General features: G+C 36.6%; 1 protein-coding gene across 2 annotated transcripts; it reads left to right on the top strand.

Annotated features, from left to right (window-relative positions):
* Positions 1-1,285: 1,285 nt before the first annotated feature.
* Positions 1,286-19,220, top strand: LOC121324669 (transmembrane protein 229B-like). 2 transcript variants are annotated; one of them, XM_041266778.1, is made up of 3 exons: positions 1,286-1,390; positions 10,120-10,220; positions 18,227-19,220. In XM_041266778.1, the coding sequence occupies exon 3, from the start codon at positions 18,277-18,279 to the stop codon at positions 18,778-18,780; it is 504 nt and encodes a 167-aa protein (XP_041122712.1). In that variant the 5' UTR covers positions 1,286-1,390; positions 10,120-10,220; positions 18,227-18,276; the 3' UTR covers positions 18,781-19,220. The 2 variants fall into 2 exon arrangements, with proteins under 2 accessions (XP_041122712.1, XP_041122713.1); XM_041266779.1 differs by lacking the exons at positions 1,286-1,390; positions 10,120-10,220 and adding an exon at positions 17,862-17,969.
* Positions 19,221-20,228: the final 1,008 nt, after the last annotated feature.

Raw genomic sequence — 20,228 nt, 5'->3', positions numbered from 1 at the left:
GCTCTGAAACCTTCACTCTGCTCGAGCTTGTCTTCTCTAAAGACTGCAGTGGCAGAATGATCATCCAGCTGACCAAGAAAAGTGTGATTGTGTGTAGTTTAGCTGTCTGGCTGCAGTATTGAAACAACACTCCTTTAAATTAAATAGATTTATATAAAATATAAAAATGCTAGATTAGTAGATATAGAATACCACTTCTCTATATGCAAAACAAAATGTAATCTATAAGTCTCCAAGGGTTGTACGGTTAAATTTAGGAGTATATATTATACAAAACACCAATCACATTAATAACCTAGAAACCCTTTGGTGAAAATGTACAGCTTGTTTATATATATATATAATATATATATATATATTATTAGATTAATATATATATATATATATATATATATAATATATATGGCCGGACGTATTACACAGGATCGCCTGCATAAATGTGTCCTAGGTGGTACACTATGGTGTGCCTTGAGTGTACAAGGAGGTAACAGTCTGTTTTACCAAGACAATAACAGGATCCCTATAGTCACATCTTTGAGGGGCAGATTATACCAGCAAACCCATCCTACAAATCCAGCGTATGGGGCTGTAATAAATAAATAAATAAACAGATACATGAAACAAATAGCAATTTTCTTACTTATAGTTGTCGTATTTTACATGGTTACACTGCATTTTTGTCATTCGATTCATGAAATAAGAAAGCGTTTCATTATTGTATATGCTATTTATAAAGACTGTATAATTATCCCCTGTCAGACAAAAAAGATACTGCATGTGGGATCCGGTGCTATTTGGCAATTTCGTGACAACTACTGAATATCCGAAAAGAACGATGGCAATATACACTTTTAAATCCTTCAGGGCCATATAAAAAATGGATACATTTATTGCACGCCTACACCAGCATCTATTTTGCCTCTGGACAGACAAGATGTTGAAAAAAAAACAAGAAAACAAAAAAACTTGGTATGCAAATTCTGTTAATTCGATCGGTATTGCCGTGCCAGGGTTTGTGCCAACGTTACAATTATCCAATTTAAAACCTGATCTGAGGCATTGCACTTGCTTCTCTGACTCTCAGATGAGCAACATCAACAACTACAGTTGAATGTTTGAACGATCACACGAATGAATGAAAAAAAAAAAACAGGTGTGTGTGGCTTTTTTTAATACAAGTGAGCCCGGGGTTGCTTTTCAATCCAGAGGGGAAAGGGTTAACGCGGTATCTTTGAGCATGTGCTGCTGCCGCTGCTACTGCAGTGAAACAGTGTTCACCCAGAGCCGAACAGGAGGGGGGTTCACCAGGGATGTGAAGCGGTGGAAGAGAGCTTGCTTTTGAACGTTTTTCCCGGGGACTCAGAGCTGGACTGCGAACGTCATTTCATAGGTCAGACCTATATACATGTTGATGTATTTTAAGATATGTAGAATGCATTAGCGGAGGGCGGAAAAGGGAAATTCATTTGTAAATAGAATTTGCACGAGGATGATTAAGAAAGGATGCTTGCTTTTGAATTGTGCTTTATTGCGTGAGGTCGTTTCACTTTTCCGGGTTTCGTGTATTTATTACATTGCGTTTGCTCTACAATAGAATAACACGGGAGGACAATGAGCAAGAAGATGAATCTAAATAAATAAAGCTGGGGCACGACAAAGCCGATACGATAAAAGCAGTATGTGTTTGAATAGTTGAAGCTCACGCTGGTGCTGTAGTGAGCCTGAGAGGATATACCAGAAATAGAGAGGATGCCTTGTCTGGTCATATTAAGAAAAAAAAAAAAAAAAAATAATATATATATATATATATATATATATATATATATATATATATATATATATATATACTATGTGTGTGTGTGTGTGTGTGTGTGTGTGTGTGTGTCTTGAGCATAACCTGCCTTATCGCTTACAGTTATTACTACGGTATAATCGTCCTTCACAACAATGGACTATGGAACACAAAACGTATGTTGTGCATGCCATGTTACAGCGTACAGGCTATTTTCTAAATGTATTGGAAATGAAAAAGGAATATTTTATCACTATGTTCACAAATTGAAATCTGTGTTTGTTAGTGTGCAATTCTGTATCATGACTAAGGAAGAGATGAACTCTGAATCTTTTACTTTTAACTATACCTTAACAGGTAGCCTACCGGGAAGTCAGTACAGAAAAGTTTATAATGCTGTAACTCTATTACCTGAGTATCGACGTGGACAGCACTGGTAGAATAACATTTTACCATGCCAAAGATATTAAAATCTAAAAATACACAGTGCATATTTGGGGAAGAAAAAGCAAATAGCCCTATGGCGAATGGTATATCAATTGTGATTAAATATTTAATTGCTCATTCTTATTCTACACTGTTCTGTACATACTGTTGATGATACAGATTATGGCCATTAATGTTTTTGTCATACAGTAGCTGTCATACACATGCCTTTAATGAGCTTGTAACAGTGAGTTGACTTAACCATTAATATTTTGAGGGCTAACTGCAGTTGTATAATACTGGACTAGATTCTTCTTTGTCAGTTTTCAGAAGTTTTTAGGCTCTATCATAGCTCCTAAAACAAAACAAAAAAATACTAAATAACAAAATAAACAACAACTGTGATAAAGATAACGGTGATTTTTTGCATTTGTTATGCTGATTTACATTTAATAATTGCTGTTATTTGAAAACTGCACAAATAAGCTATTCCAATATTATATAGCTACATTTAGCCCTCGCAGTATTATAGAGCTACTGTGTGATGAAAGACCATATTTTAAATGTTTAAATGGCATTTATATCCGCCACTGTTCGGATCATAAATAAGACCCCAAAAAACATTTTCAGGTTTGGATGATCTTTGCATGACCTTGTCCCTTGTTTAATTTGTTAACATTATATATTGTATAATTTGTTAACATTATATATTGTATCTTAATAGAGGTATATGTCGTTTGTATCGTGATACAAGACCAAAAGCACAACATAGCTCATTGTAGTTCACTAAATGGTTCTTTAATGAAGAATACATGTTTTATAGTAGGTATGAATACCTTCCCTGTCACATTTCCTAACTATGCAACCTGTCTTGATGATTGAATCCTTTGTCAGTATAAGCAGCAACTGTTTTAAACAGCGCAATTACAATAGTAGGCATCTGATACAGGAACTTGTTGAGGAGTCTACCTGGTAAAGTCAGGACTGAGTGGTGTGCTGGGTGAGTCATACAGTCAGGGGAGCACAGGTTTATGTCCTGGCTGTGCGGTGTTGCCGGTCTTTGATGGGATCGGGGAGTGTTGCAAAATTGTTTCTCCTTGACAGGTTATGGCCCAATGGAGGGCTGGCCTTTAGAAACTGGTAGCTTGTCCTCTTCAGCCCATGAGCTTGTAGATCATCCACTTTCTGTTCTCCTGAGCTATAATTCAAAATTAGGGAGAAAGGGGGTAGTGTGTGTGAAATAATTGGGCATACTAAACTACTTCATGGGTCTTTAAGCTTAGCTGTGAACGTGTATCTTCAGCCTGAAACAAAAGCACCATATAACTTGCCAGTTCCCTTTATGGTACATTTGAATACAACATTTAAAATAGTCTGCCCCTTTTTCAGTTTTGTTTCAGTTCAGCCCCCCTATGCATTTTTAATGTAATCCAATGCACACCTCTGTCTATGGTTTCTTACACCACCTAGTCAAGGGTCCTCTCCTGTAGGCACTGTTCCAGACACAGCACAGGCACATCAAGTGTTAAGGTGGCAATGCTTCCTTGTCAGCCTCCTGGCACTAGGAGCTCAGGTTACAGGCTTCACTGCAGACAGAGACACAACAGTCAAAAATTCAAATGTCAGCAGCAGTAGACCTTTGAGTTTTATAAGTTAGTCATCATGTAGGTAATAAAGACCATAGACATTGTAGTAGCTTGGTGGGATTGAGGCATTTGTGTGGTGGAGTCTTTCACTTCCTCTTTACAAACAAGGTATGCCAGAGAAGATTAGATGTGAACTTCTCCATGTTTTATTTATTTTTTTCATTTTGTTTTTAAATATTTCAAAAAGCTGTTATGTTATCAAACTGTTATCAAAATATCAGCAGTACCAGTCTTACACAAGCCTACACAAATACTAAAAAAATAAATAAATAGTTACTGGTACTTTTATTCTTTTAAATGTTTTAGAACATAAGAACATAAGAAAGGTTACAAATCAGAGGAGGCCATTTGGCACATCTTGCTCGTTTGGTTGTTAGTAGCTTATTGATCCCAGAATCTCATCAAGCAGCTTCTTGAAGGATCCCAGGGTGTCAGCTTCAACAACATTACTGGGGAGTTGATTCCAGACCCTCACGATTCTCTGTGTAAAAGTGCCTCCTATTTTCTGTTCTGAATGCCCCTCTGTCTAATCTCTATTTGTGACCCCTTGGTTCTTGTTTCTTTTTTAGGTCGAAAAAGTCCCTTGGGTCGACATTGTCAATACCTTTTAGTATTTTGAATGCTTGAATTAGGTCGCCGCGTAGTCTTCTTTGTTCAAGACTGAACAGATTCAATTCTTTTAGCCTGTCTGCATATGACATGCCTTTTAAACCCGGAATAATTCTGGTCGTTCTTCTGCACTCTTTCTAGAGCAGCAATATCTTTTTTATAGCGAGGTGACCAGAACTGCACACAATATTCAAGATGGGGTCTTACTAATGCATTGTACAGTTTTAACATTACTTCCCTTGATTTAAATTCAACACTTTTCACAATGTATCCAAGCATCTTGTTGGCCTTTGCTTACTTTGTGCTTCGTGTCTTGAGATGCCTGCACATTACTGAATGTGAACATATAGGTAATAAATATAGTTCTCCATACAGTGACAAATGCAGGTCATAAATTGAACTTGATAAGGTTGAATAAACAAATGCATACTAAAAACAATGCCTGGCCATTGTTGCCAGTATATTGTAGTATAGTGTAAAACGGTCCTGTCCTGGCCCTGTCTGTTTTTGCCCCTTTTTTGTAATAAGCATAAATACACTTCTGGGAGAGGCTCAAGGATAGTACCGATCAAACAGACCAGACCTGTCAACTCTCCCGTGTTCACCGGGAGTCTCCCAGATTTTGGCCCCTTCTCCCGGACATCTCCCAGGACAGATTTTCTCCTGTATTTTGCTCAAAACTCCACTGTTAAACCCCCTTATGTCAGCAATTCTTTAATGTCTGCAAAAGTCAAGGCCGATGTGTGGTTACTGCAATCCCAGTCTGTACCTAGCCAGGTTTAGGACCCAGGGGAGCCCTATGACAGACATGCATTCAGTGCAGGAGGCAAGTTCCCATAGTAACCCATGCACCTGCACCCCCCACCCCCGCCGCCATTTTCAAAAGCTGACAGGTATGACAGACTGCCATGTACAATCTATCTAATGTATATATCATCTACAATTAAAACACATCTTAAAGCATAGCTATGAGTTGATGAAACATTCCAAACCGAATGTGACATTACAGTATGGTAAATAATTTAGATGTTTTCTAATCTACTATGATCCAGCTGATCTCAGGCAGCATACACATGAAACTACCAGAAATATATTAAAGTGAACACTGAAAACTTTTTTTATCCAAACAGCTGTCTTTGCCTTGATATTTTAATGCTTCATTTTAGTGTCAAAGTTATTATTTTACTGAATTATTCATGTAGGATATAAGACTGATTTATCGATTCATAGAAAAAGTCAAGATGAAGAGTTCCAGAACAAGATCTAAAATGGTGGACAAAAGGGGTCCTTTAGGTACATTAAATATCAGACTATATTGGTTTATAATAGCCAGGTTGAGAGGGAAAGAACAAGACAGAATACAGTTCGTAAAAGACTGCACTGTTTGTTTTGTACATTCCTGTTTGGACAGAGAGTGCACAGTTCTCAATACATAAATTAGAAACAAACTACTGCAGTAAACGGTTTGTAAGGTTGACACCGTCAGCTGTGTCCCTGAACTCTACTTCAGATTAAAATGTTTCAACTTTAGAAAAGCCATCATAAGAAGCCTTCCATCACTTACTTCGAAGTGTGCCTGTCTGTAAGACTAAATGTATACAGCATTTAATTGTATCTGGGAAAAGTAAGTGAAATATTGAATCTGAAATAAATTGGCTTACACTGTACACTTAATGTGTTTGCGACGCTAAGGGTAATATCTGTATTTGGTTTGAATGTTTTTGAAAATGGTTGAAAGGCAACATTCTAAACATTTAATGCTTGGATAATGTGTTTTAATTTTAGATGCTATGTACATTATGTAGATTGTACACGGCAGCCTGTGTTACCAGTGCTAACCTTGAGCCTCTTCCAGAAGTGTATTTCTGCATATTACAAAAAAGGGGCAAAAAAAAAAAACCTCTGGCTTTTCTGTTCTGTACCACATCATGGATCGTTATTGCTGTGTTACCTGTTTGACAATGTGGGCAATAATCCTTACACAACACTATGTAACACAATTTTTGTTCGTAATTGCTTATGCAAAAGATTTGGAAGTGAGTAGTTTTTCGAGATTTACAATTATACTGTATTTACAGTATATTTGTTAATCTCGAAAAACTACTCGCTTCTAAATCTTTTGTAGTCATCTTTGTATTACTTTAGTATAAATACATGTTAATTTGGATTCATATGTTGTTTTTTTCTGACTTTATGTGAACGAAAAGACACACATTTGCCCATTTTCCCCTTGGAAATAGTGATATTTTGAAATATCACTGTCCTGGTCACAAAAGCAAAGTTTGTGGGGAATAATAGCCATTTTCTATACTTTTGAGGCATAAGCAATTATGAAATCACACGTACTACCCAGGAACAAAAAAATAAATAAAAAAATGTTGTTACACAGTGCAGTCAGTGCACTAGAGCGGACATTTAGAAAAAAGCTTTGAAACAGACTTTAAAGTTCTAAGTAAAAGTAAAAATGCATGCGAGCATCGATATTAGGGGTTTTGGTCTACAGGTTCAGTTGTTGACCATCATGTAGACATTAGGCATGCTGGATGTAATTCTCACATTGGAAACAGAATTAATTTAAAAGGATGACTTTGATATGCTAGAACACTGAAGTGTGAACGTCCTGCTGCACATGTCCATGCAGTATGTTGGATGGCAAAATGTAAGCCACAATCCTGACCATAATATTTTACGAGCAATGACTGTGGGGGAAAATATTGCAACGCTCTTGATAAAGTAGCCCACTGGTACTGAGACTAGTTTATACAGCATGTTCTTGCATTGTAATGCCATTGGTGTGACAAATACTTCAGCTGCAACCCCAGAAATACTCAAATTATGCATTCTGGTGGACATCTGTCCATTGTAATGGGAACCTGTGTGTCCCACAATTTAAGGTTTCAGCTTTTTTTTTTTTTTTAATTCCTACTTTCATACAGCATGTGTTAACCCTTGTACCCAGTGCCAAGTTTTAGCTGTGGAAACCAGGGAGTTAAAAACCTTGTGGATCTGCCAAGTGATCCACAAGGGGATAGTAATTTAACTACCTGCATATTGATTATTGTAGGCTATTTTAATCCTCTGGGCATCAATTACGATCCCTGAGTGTTCTACCCCCTTTGAATCAGATCATTTTAAAGCACTGTTCATTTGCCTGCATTACACACCTCTACAATAGTATTGAGGGAATTTAACCACTTAGTTAGTCTCTTGTTCTGAAACAACCAGATGGCCAACACCTTCAATTACAGAGAAGATATTACTGTATAGAGTACATGCTGATTCATTGTTGGAAAAGTGTGCTGTCTTTAAATGGTCATCATGCGTTAATCATTTGGTATGTAATACTCTAGCATTACCTGGTAAGCACTGTAGACTTGCTTCCATAATTATAGTGATTATGAATTAGACATGTCTTTACACTGAAGAGTTGGTGGTAGGTAAAAAAATGGTGACATTATTAGTTTTGGATTTATCAATCAACATTTAAAGATCTAAACAGAATCAAGAACAGAGATTAATATGGTATCTTGCACTGTAAGATAATATATATTCTGAAATGAGCAGTTCAATTCAGAACAGTACCGTTCTTTTTTCTGTTACTTTGTATTTGCAAATCTGTAAATGTTATGTTAAAGCTTCCCATCATGCACCGCTTGGCAGCAGTTCAGGTGAGGTTAATGCTTTCTGGCTAGTAAAAATATCAATAGGCCTTTATCAGACAGGCATGATGAATGAGGGATGAACAGATCAATATGTATCTGTTAAGCAAGGGGGCTGCAAATTGTGTTATGTAGGACTGGATTTATCAAGGTCTTTACATGTAATTTGCATGTGGTGTGAGTGCTGTCTTTTATGTAACTCAGGGATGTACACTTCACCTTCACAGGGTGCTCTGTGCTGTGCAGCCAGAACTGCAAGAGAATAGCTTATCAAGCAAGATGCCTTGAATTAATAAATGCCTGGGTCAGGCATCTGTCTATAGGGGTGATCGAAATGTCAGCATATGAGAGATCAGTCAAAGAGAACAGAACCTGACAATTCCCTTGATTTTTGCAGCCCCCATCCTATCACGTGACACATAATTATCTATCAAAGCATAACCCTGCTGCTATGTTGGGTCTACCCTTGCAGAGACTCAGAATTTTATAGCATATAAAATTACACAAGCAGTTTAGTTGCAGATGAGAACAGTTTTCATGAAGTTATTTTTAAGATTAAAACAAGGGGTTTAAATTGATCAAATGGTAAACGGTTAATTGCACTTGCTTTAGATTTAAAAAAAAAATATAAACTTTTTAATTAAACATTTTAAACACGTTTGAAAATGATGATGCAGGGATGTATTTACTGATACAGCTGTCATTGTCATGGTGTTTTAAAGCTTAATTTGACTGTAGAGATTATTTATACTGTATAACATTAAAGATGCCATACAAGCATACTAGAAAACATTGGCCTGTATTGTCCAATGAGGGCAAATTTGAGGCTACCTAATACATAATAAATATTACATGAACAAATTGCCCATACTGTAAAATCAGGCCCATTGACATTTCCAAACACTAGCACAACAATTCAAGATCTGTTTGGTTTGGCTGGATTCTTGTGTTTCAGTTTTTCCCATCTCTGAGTTTCAGAGCACATTAAAAGTCACACTCTTAATCTGAGCTTTGTGTATTCCTGAGCTTGCTGTCCTTGCTGTGACCTACCTCTGTTAATGAAGGGGGTTCTTTGTTTCTCCACACTGCCTGGGAAAGATGTCTTAGTGGCCCTTGTTCCCTTCACAGACTGGTTAAGAATAAAGTAAATTCCTTTTTTTATGTGTGTGTAGGTCTGCTCTGGAAACCAAAAAAGGGACGTGCTGTAAATGTGAAGTTAGGCTTTGCTCTGTGTAAGAAAACTTGAACTGTCATAGCTATTCAGAAAGAAATCACAGGACTCGCAGGCACTGCACTGTACTTTAAATACTGAGTGGGTTACACATTTAAGGATACATTAAAAGAATGCTTGAAGAATTAACTTCAAACAGTAAATCACAAATTCTTAGGTAAAGCACAATCATCAGTTGTAGGTGCTCATGTCATCAGAGGTGTGAAAATGGTTTCTCCTGAGAATTTGAAATATATATTTGTTTAAGTTCTTCAGTTGGCATTCACACCTGGTCCTGCAGAATACCTTGAAGGCTGTGAGACGGCAGTCCTCAGCAGGCAGAAAGCTACAGTATCTTGGGTTGTGTACACTGCCTGGACACTTTATGAGGACCTGTACCTAATATCTGGTTTGCGTTGATGTCAGACTTGATTCAATATGGCAGAGATGCCACAAGCTCAATCTCTCTCTCTCTTGCTCACATTCATATTGCATATATTCACACGCAATAGGGGAAGACGGTAGGCAGAGAATTGGATGTGTGATTCAAATTCATCCCAGGCATGCTCAGTTGGATTGAGATTGAGGATACAGTACATTAATGTCTTGAATGTTGCCATCCCCAGTACAGCATTGCCAGGTGGAAAACATGCCCCAAACCAGGGCGATGCCATTCCAATCGGGTAGACTGAAAATAAAGTCTTTTGAATCAGTTTTTCTAGGGACTTCATTTGCATGTGTAACTAGCAGCTAAACAGATTGCTCCCTTTTTTTCAGGTAACAGTTTGTGAATCCTGGAATCCTCACTGACAAAAGCACCAGGGGCAGGCTGGACCCACACCTCTGAGTTTTGCTTCACAGAGGCTGTACCCCTGCAGGTATCATTTTACTTGATCATCTTCTGTTTTATACTAGGGTAGGAATTTATTATTTTAACCTGTGTTACATGACATTAGAAGAGGTAGAACGACTACTAAGGTTAAAATAATTCCATAGGTTAAAATAGTACCATAGATTGGCTAGTTGCCACTTAAAAGCTACAATTTTGTGCAGTAGACCCCTGTTAATCTGTGCAGATTGGGACCGATTTGAGCCTGAATTACTGAAAAGCACAGATTAGCAGAAATTTAGTTTACTGTTTGGGAAATCCTTGCGCTATTAATTGAAAACTCAGAAAATGCAATAATACAAATAAAATATAATGTCCCCATAATGGTCAAATTATATGCTGTACATATTCAGTGTTGTTCAGAGGCAGAGAGAGCTGGTTTAAAAAAGTCATTGAGTCTCTGCTCTTCATAGTCAGACTGCCAGGCTAAGAGAGTCTTAAGTCTGCTTTTTGCTTGTTATTGTCACTGATTTCAGTAACTACAATACAGTAGGCTTGCACTTACTGTACTCCATTAAATAAAATGATGACAGTCTGCTTCCGCACAGAAATGCTGATTTCCTCTCTAATAAAGCACGTGAATACCTGCTTCCACATAGATCCGATGATTTCTGCACTTGTACATTTTGATAATGTACTGTATTAAACCACACGGATTATCAAAACACAAATTATTGAAACATGGATTAACGGGATTCGACTGTATTTATAAATTATGTATTTGATAATGTCTGGTACTTTATTTGCGAACGTCCTGTTTTGTAGCACTATATTTTAAAACTGCTTGGAGTAAATGGAACTCTGTTTATCCGGGCAAGTCCATTGAGCAGCGAATGCAAACATTTGCTAAATTTGAGTAGTACAAATATGGAATTTGAACCACTTTATAAACACTAGCATCTGTATTGTATACACAGTACAAGTGGATCCCATGACATAGCCTTCTACATGCATAAGTTTGACAAGTGAGAGACAGTAAAATTCAAAATGCTTAAGAGTTGGATAATGTTTGAACTCACACTGTTAACACAACTACTGTTGTGTCTGTTTAACTGGTAACTGGTTGCTAATGATAAAGCTAATGTACATAGGAAGATCGATTTTCAAGCAATGTGATTTGGAAATGGCCGTGATATGGAAAGGCAAACAAGGGTAAAGGGAACGTGAAAGTAGTCAGAATTCCAACACAGATTTCAATCTGAAATCCTTGGTTTTAGAGTTCAGTAATCCTTGCTGGTCTAGCCCACCACCCACAGTGGTCAAGCAAATCTTCTTTGCCGTTAATTATTCCTCGCAGCACATTGAAGCGTTAACACACCAGCTTTTCAGTAATCACAAAAAAATGTGCTGCTTTTCTCTTTCTTGCTTAATAAGGTGCGGAGCTGAGAAGGGATTGTGCCGGTGCTAATTTAGCGCTAGGGCAACAGAACTCACACTACTTTGTAACACGGCCTCACTCACAGTGGTTCGTTTGGCCCCTATAAATGAGACCCAGCACATATGAACTTGTAGTTTAGCGCTGACGCACACTTTTAATAATACAAAATAAACAAAAATGAAAACAAAACAAAGACTGGAACCTATTCCAATAAACCAGACAGATAAGCTGTTTACCAGCTGAAAAACACACAGGAAAAGAACACACAGTATCTTTTTCGTTGATATGACTGATCACACACAGTCAGGCTCTTCACACAGCAGCCCTGAAGAGACTACCTGCTCTCTTTAAATACCCTGCACCTGGCTCTAATTTACAATAATAGCCACGTGCATGTGATAATTAACCATTAAATAAATTATTAAACAGTAATAAAAACAATTAACACATGTTTTTTTGGCATGGAGGATTTTAACCCCCTCCCTGCTGTGCTGCAACATATAGAGTAGAGTAAGTAAGTAGAATAAGACGTAGCAACAAATGCAAATAATGTTTTTCAGATAAAATTTGCCCTAATGACGATTCAATATTTATATTTGATACACAGCTGCATTCTATGATTCACTCACCCAAGTTCCATTACTAGTGCTGTAACTTTAAATACTCCTAAGATAGAGTAGTGTGCACGTTTATTAGAGAAACCCATTGCTTCTATAATTTATTGAACCCCATGCTTGACAAAGGTACCAACTGTATAAAAGAATGTCATGGATACAACTTCAAGAAAAATTGAATCAAATTACATCCATTTTTGGAGAAAGCACATAGACACAATGCCAAAAAGATGCCAAGCTGTTATTGATGCCAAAGGTGGCCACACTCTATATTACCATTAAAGACACTTTCAGATATAGCTGTGTTTGTAGCATTGAATTACTTTCCTGTAAGATGAGTTTCCAAAAATGAATAATTTCTGTAGTAAATTAATACTTTTTTTTGTATATGCACAGCTCAACAAATTGCAAATCTTGAGGTGTTCTAATACATTTGCACACTACTGTATGCAGTAGTACTAAAAAGAAACTCGGTCAGACAAACGTTTTGACTTTCTTAACATATGATTGAGTGTCCTCAATCTGTGCAGGTTGTCTTGGAGAAAATTGTGTACACCTAGTAAGAGCAAAAGGGGTGAACTGAGTATCTAAACAAGTAGAGATTACTCCTAAAAGGGGAGGGACTTGGTATTATGTGGTGAAATCAAACTCCATGCATTATGTGAAATCAAACCCCGTGAATCAACTGAAGAAAGCTCTTGAAAGCCAATGGTTCCTCTAGGGGCCTCTCGGTTTGTGGATAAAAATACTGCAAGGGCGCTTTAGCTCCCCTGCTCTTTACCCTGGCAAGGTCAACACAGGCTTTACATTGTCTATCACAACACCTTATCGTGTTAGAGGACACAGAAAGTGGAGAGAGTCGGCTTTCAGAGCATCTTCAGGGGAAAAAGTAAGTTCCATTAGTGAGACCATTATATATATATATATCTCAATCTCATATTGATTGGGGCCAGACTTATAAATGTGTTTAATTAACGCAGACAGGATATGACTTGGTCTGGAATAAAGTGTTTTTTTCTTCTTCTATGGACTAGGTAGGTAATGTGGCCATCTTTTTGCCTGGTCACTTCCTACTCCACAAGATTTACACCCATGTTGTGAAGTTCTGACCTCACACACTAAGAACCGTAGTTCAAACAGGTGGAAGGCTTTTTAATCAGTCAACTGACTATCTTACCACACATCAGCCTCCCAGTTTTAAGACTTGAGCGTCATTGGGAGGGGTTGTCATTAATGTAAGAAAACATCCATTTACAGTAACTGGAACATGCTTTTCTATCAGTGATAGTGAACAGGGGTAGTGAACTGAGAAAAAGCTGGGTTATGTATTGTGGATGTTTTTAGAAAGAAATGTTTAGGATGTAGCCAACACATAGTAACACAGCATACACATGGCCTTGAAAAATGAACGGCAGATTTTACACAGACTTACTGTTCTGTACCTCCAGATGCCCATATAACCACAAATGGTGCCAACTAATCAATTGTAAGGAGTTATTAAAACATTTATTAATGGCTAATTATAAATCTCTACTAAAAACAAGCAACAGTTATGGCTGTAGAAATTCAGGTAATTGAAAGATAAAGGGATGGTTTCAAAGGTATAGCAATTCTATATTTTTCTTTTTAAATCTAAAGTCTCCAGCCTTTTAAATAGAGGATTAGATTTGGAAATAACTTCATTTATAACAGTGTATGCAGTACACAAATTTACAGATTCATTGCCCCTGAACTGTTATACAGATGACAATATAGTACAGTGTGTTACTGTAGCTTTTATTAGGCAGCATTGTAATAAAATCATAATGATGCTTCACTGACAGCAGAGGTCACCTTAATACATGTTATGCCGCTAAACCTGCGTGTCTTTACCTACACTTTCTTCCGTTCTTTGCAGTGCTTTTTCTGTTTTTTTTTTTTATGTGTTGGTGCGAGTTTTATCATGATTATATTTCAGCAGCGATAATCCACGTGCGTACAAAGCTATTTTTATGTAGGAGCCTTGTGAAATATTCTTCCTCAGACACTTTGCGAAGGCTGAAAGTATAATCTCTTTGTTTAGAAGCCAGCATTATTATTTAACACTTTCTGACATCTCAGCTTGAAAAATTCAAGGGTGTAACGGCAGTAATGATGGTGTTTGAGAGTCAGGTAGAAGTGGTTGGAATGTCCAAGTGTAAAGCTAGGCGAGAAAAATTAGTTCTTGAGACATGTTTTGTGCAGGGTGTTGAATAAACAGAAGTTGTTCAAATGGGAATTACAATTTCCTTTGAATAGGACACCAACGTAGCATTAACTAATGTATCTGAACCACAGTAAACCACAAAACCGGTTATACCAAGCACTGTCACAGGAAATGGACAGTCCTGAAACCATAATTGACAACTACTGTCAGATAAATGTGGATTCAAACATCTGTAAATAAGAATTTTAAATCTATAAGAAATGCAACAGTGGTACAGTGGAACTCTGTTTATCCACGCGCTTGGGCGGACATAGGTCAACGGATGTGGGAAATCCGCGGGTAGATGAGGTGTCATTGCGGGTGACAAGAATGCATGAGTAAAATACAGAAACTAGTACTGTAAACCAAATGAGCATTTACCAGAGATGTATGCAATACAATATATTACAAAGACAGAAGAATGTTTTAAAATTGAAAAGTTTACTTTAACAGTGATACTTCTAGCAAAATCTTTTGAAAACTGTTTCCCTGGCTTTTTCTGTTACCAAAAAAAATAATAAATAATAATAATAATAATAATAATAATAATAATAATAATAATAATAATAATAATAATAAAAATATACTAAAAAAAAAAAAATACTACAAATCTACAAGACCATAAGACATTTTATGACGGGAATAAGCTATTCAGCCAACCAGAGCTCACAATTTTCCTGCAAACTAAGTCATGTGGCTAGCAGCTAGAAATATCACATGGCATTATCACTAATTTATTCCATGCATTAATATTAAATAATGGTAGCTAAGTGTTGCTAGTTTTCTAGGATTTAAAAAAAAAAATACAATTTTTTTTTTTTTTTACTGTAAAACTAAATACACAAGCCTGCTGTGTAATTTCTACGTGTCTTACATTTCAACAAAATATATACCAACAGAAGTAATTTTTTATTGTTTTGTTTCGTAATAGCTTTTTTAAACAATTCACTGCTGCAGTTCGTTCTTTTGAACCTCGACAAAGTCCACCATAGTCTTTTGTTTCAGTGAGGCTGGTTTGCTGGGCTTCACTAAATAACTGCCTCAGGAGAACACATTTTACAGAATCCTTTACTCAGCTGTTTTGGCGTCGACTCCACAGGTTAGACTGATGTATGCGTCTTTATGTGTGTGTTTGTGCACTGCTCATTACATCTACATTACCAATAATGTATTGTATTTCAGAGATAAAACTCGCCAGGGAGCCGCTGATAATTGAAGTCACGGATGAATGGAGTGCAGATAAATGAGGCTGTACTATATTTCTTTTGATAGAATGCAGAGAAACTGAATGAAGACTGTATTAATCATATAGCAATGCAACAACATTTAATACAGTATACAGTCACAGAGCAGGAAAATGCTTTGAATGAAAAAAATTATTTTGCTGTTCACCTACTTTGGGAGAAGGTGTCACAAGATTTTTTTTAAATTTATTTTCTTAAAGGTATAATTGAAATCTGTAAACATTTATTGATTAAATGATACATAATTCTGATTAATTAGTGATTTCAAAAAAGCTTCATGAAATCAATCTGTACATTTTCACAGGATAATAAGTTTAAACCAGCGAATGTTTAGTTAACTAAATTAGAGATGAGCCGTTCCCTTTCTGCACTGTTATTAGTCTTAGCCTAATTGTTAATTGCACATAGTTTTCTAAGGAAAAGGTGGAGGTCTGTGTGACATGCTGTGGTTGATCTGGTCCATGTTGGTTTTGGAAAGCCATCAGTCTGAAATAACAAATTCTGACTTTAGACATGCAATTTAGACAGGGTTGTAGCCATAGTACATGGGCAGGGGCTAATTTCCCCCTCCACTCAGGTTTTTCCTTTGTCTTTTGATTAAATACAGAAATGCCAAATCCCCTGAGCCTCTGTGCTTCCGCCAGCCACGTGAGTGTCAAAGAGAGTGGGATAATTAATTCCAGCTGTAACATCGGATTCATAATTTACACGGCCACCTTTCCATTACTGACACACACACACACACACACACACACACACATTTTTTTTCATGTCTTTGTCATGAAACCTCTCTCGAGGTTTTCAACATTAATCTGGAATTTTCCTTGTTTCAAGAAGTAAAGGCTGGCGTAATCATTTTGAAAATATGTCCCTTTTGTATGCTTAAGCTTAAAGCTTTAAACTGACGAACGTAGAAAGGTTAAAGCTAACAGAAATGGGGCATTTTTTAATAAAGGTCGATTTAAATGGAACCTAGGAAGTAAATCAAGTGTTATTTATGGTTTGATTTTGTATGTCCACACATGTATACATATTATATAGAATACAGTTTTAATGGCCCCCCCCACATCTCAGAAAATTCCCAACCTCGGGTTTATTCAGATCACAAGAGGTGCTATTGTCTCTCCTAGAACATCCTACCATTGCCTTGACAACAGGAGCAACCCAAGATTTTACCCTCCCATTGACAGCAATCTGAGCTGAGGAAGGCTGGGTTTTAATAAAGGAATAGCAGCCTTTACTAGTTGCTCTTGTTGATGACAATAGTGCCATTTGGCCTTTAGTTGCTTAACTGTAACTTACAGGATATTGAACAAAAGGTATTCCAGTACTATTAGAAGATTACATTAATTATCCAGCAGGCTTATTGTTGCTAAACAATTTCGAGTTAATGTTTGTATATATAATATATCAATACACACTTTGAAGCAAGGGGTTAATAGGCCCAAATGTAGTTATTTCCCTTACAAAAAGCTTTATTCATAAAAAGAGTTTATTCTCTTGGAAATGTTGTAACAAATGAGGCATTGTTTTCATTGTTGTAAATGTTACTTATTACAGTTCTTTTCAGAGTAAGCAGAGATAGTGCCAGGCACAACTGATTTGAATACAAATCAAATACAAGCAAACTGCCACTGATATGAATATGATGGGTGTTGACAGGCTGCTTAGATATGATTTGTAATCCTGCTTGTTGTCAGGGCCACACACCCTACCCCAGGCTTTGCCTACAGTACCCTAGGTTAATATCCATAACATCCAAACTGTAAGTTAATGTAATCTACCGGTATCTGTCAGTAAGATAACAAATAAACTAAAGAAGTATATATAAAATGAAGGGATACAGTAGCATATACAGTACTGTATTGTTATATTGTAAAATGTTTGGTTTGAACAGTTGAGATGTAAACTGATTAGTTCTGTTGTTTATGACTTTGTCTCAGCTAACCCAAGACAAGCTTGTGAACCATAAGGGTTGCAATCAGTAAAAAATTAATTTAAAAAGATGTAATAAACAGTAATAAAACAATTCAAGGTGCTCATTGCCCTGAAAGCATTTCAGCTGCATGTTGCTAGGCACTGCCGTTAGCTGAACATACAGGAAATGTACCAACCACAAACCTCAAGGATGGAACAAACAGCACACGCTGTGTCAAGATTACACAGAATGTGACATGAGAGGTTCTGCTTCCTGTTTTTGTTTAAAATTGCATGCATAGTACCAGAGCTATGTTCTTTTCCATGTTGTGAGGGAGGTTGGTTAAGAGGAAGGAGCACAGTAAGTTGATTAGTGAAGATGGCTTTGGTAAACTGGGGGGTGTTTGAGCCTTGCTGCTTTTAATTTAATATGTTCCTTGTAAACTCATTGGATTCATAAGTACTTGATATAATGAGGATACAACGTTTTTTAAGTCTGTAATTAAAAGAAAACAACAGATTTTCAGTTTGTAACATTTTTACTGTTTTGTCTTCCAAAGCCGTCCTTTGTCTAATAACCAGTCATCTTTTTCTCTCTCTTTCTCTCATGGACCTAAGCTCCCTAGCTTCACATCCCCTCCCTGTCCTCCCCCCGCCTGTCCAGTAAGATGGCTGCTGCCGAACCCCTGACAGTACTCTCGCGCTGGTACCTCTACGCCATCCATGGTTACTTTTGTGAGGTGATGTTCACTGCTGCCTGGGAATTTGTAGTCAACTTCAACTGGAAGTTCCCGGGCGTCACCAGCGTCTGGGCCCTCTTCATCTATGGCACCTCCATCCTGATCATAGAGCGCATGTACCTGCAGCTCAAGGACCGCTGCCACATCCTGATTCGCTGCCTCATCTATACGCTCTGGACCTACTCCTGGGAGTTCCTCACAGGCTTCATCCTGCGCCAGTTCAATGCCTGCCCATGGGACTACACTGATTTTGACTATGACTTCATGGGCCTGATCACCCTGGAGTACTGCCTGCCCTGGTTCTGTGCTTCCTTGATCGTCGAACAGCTCGTCATCAGAAACACCCTCAGGCTTCGCTTTGACGAGAAGACCGATCCTGCTGCTGCCGTGGAAACAACCGGAACGGCCAATGGGCATATAAAGAATGACTGAAGCTTTCCCTGTGCGGGAAAAATGGTCAATTCAAGGCATCATTTTACACAGAGAGCTGTTCTTAAATTAATTAGACAATCCATTTCTGTTTAAAAACATAGGAAATGGACAGACCTTGGGGATGTGGAATGAAATTAAATCGGGTGGTGACATCAGATAGTGACATAATCATAATTATAGCCTGTCAGTCGGCTAACATGAGAATTAAGTTAGCAGTAAAACAGTGAAGAGGAATTAAACCATAATAATCATGTAGCTTGAATTGTTTATGTAAAGTGTGCATTTTTTAAATAAATGCACATTTGGAAACAGTATTCCCAAGAAGGGATATACGAAGGAACAATTTTGTCAGCCCCACGGCTACAATAAGTTTTAAAACAATACAAATGGAATGTTTTAACTTATTATCAGGTTTAAATCGCTTAAAACATATACAACCAGAGCACCTTTTGAAGCTTTTAAAATGTATTTGAATATATATATATATAATATATATATATATATATATATATATATATATATATATATATATATATAATGTGTGTGTGTGTGTGTATATATATATATATATATATATATATATATATATATATATATTACTCTTCTGATATTTAGTTCCTCAAAATGGTAAAACTGAAATTACTTTTAATTTTTTAACTTTAGAATGAAATTTACATCATGTGTGATCTTAATAAATTTTTTTTACATTTAATTTTTACTTTCTAATGCATGAAAAATGAAAGATGCAGTGTTATCACCCCCTACTCAAATCCTATATGTGTGTGTGTATATATATATATATATATATATATATATATAATATTATATATATATATCTATATATATATATATATCTATATATAAATTTTCTTTTATATTGTTATCCACACACTAAAAAACATATATTGAAAGAATAAATATTTAAGAAATATATGCTATACTAAACTGTAGTCAAATAATACATACATGTACCGTCCATCAGTAATATATTTACTATAAAATGGAAATGTCAAGACAAATACAGTAATTTTTAATTAAATATAAATATAGATTGAAATTCCGTACCTTTCTAAATAAAAGTAAAAAACATACTGATGAAATACCCTACAGTTCCCACACCAAAAATATATATCCTGGAATCATAAACTGATTAATCCACTTTATTATGTAACACACATTAATGTTCCCCAAGGCTGTCCCTCAAGTAGTTCAGGTTTTTGTTTCAATTGACACTATTTGTGTAAGTATGCATTGTTTTCCAACGCACATAAGACAACGCTTACAGAAAGATTAAATACTGTGTAGTCAGAGTGATTGCTGTAGTCTACCTGCATCACCAGACTGCAATACAAATTAAAAAAGACAACTGATTGAAACTAAAACCTAGAATGTTTGAGGTACTTGAGGACGAGGGTTGAAAGCTCACTGACCCTACAGTGTGCAACACC

The sequence above is a fragment of the Polyodon spathula genome, chromosome 12 (assembly GCF_017654505.1).
Source record: "Polyodon spathula isolate WHYD16114869_AA chromosome 12, ASM1765450v1, whole genome shotgun sequence".
NCBI classification, from domain to species: Eukaryota; Metazoa; Chordata; class Actinopteri; order Acipenseriformes; family Polyodontidae; genus Polyodon; species Polyodon spathula.
The sequence above is the reverse complement of the archived record's forward strand: the minus strand, read 5'-3'. Positions and strand labels throughout refer to the sequence as shown.

Bases quoted from the DNA above. Each gene is read 5' to 3' on its own strand.
- LOC121324669 (XM_041266778.1), top strand. From the start codon at position 18,277: ATGGCTGCTGCCGAACCCCTGACAGTACTCTCGCGCTGGTACCTCTAC.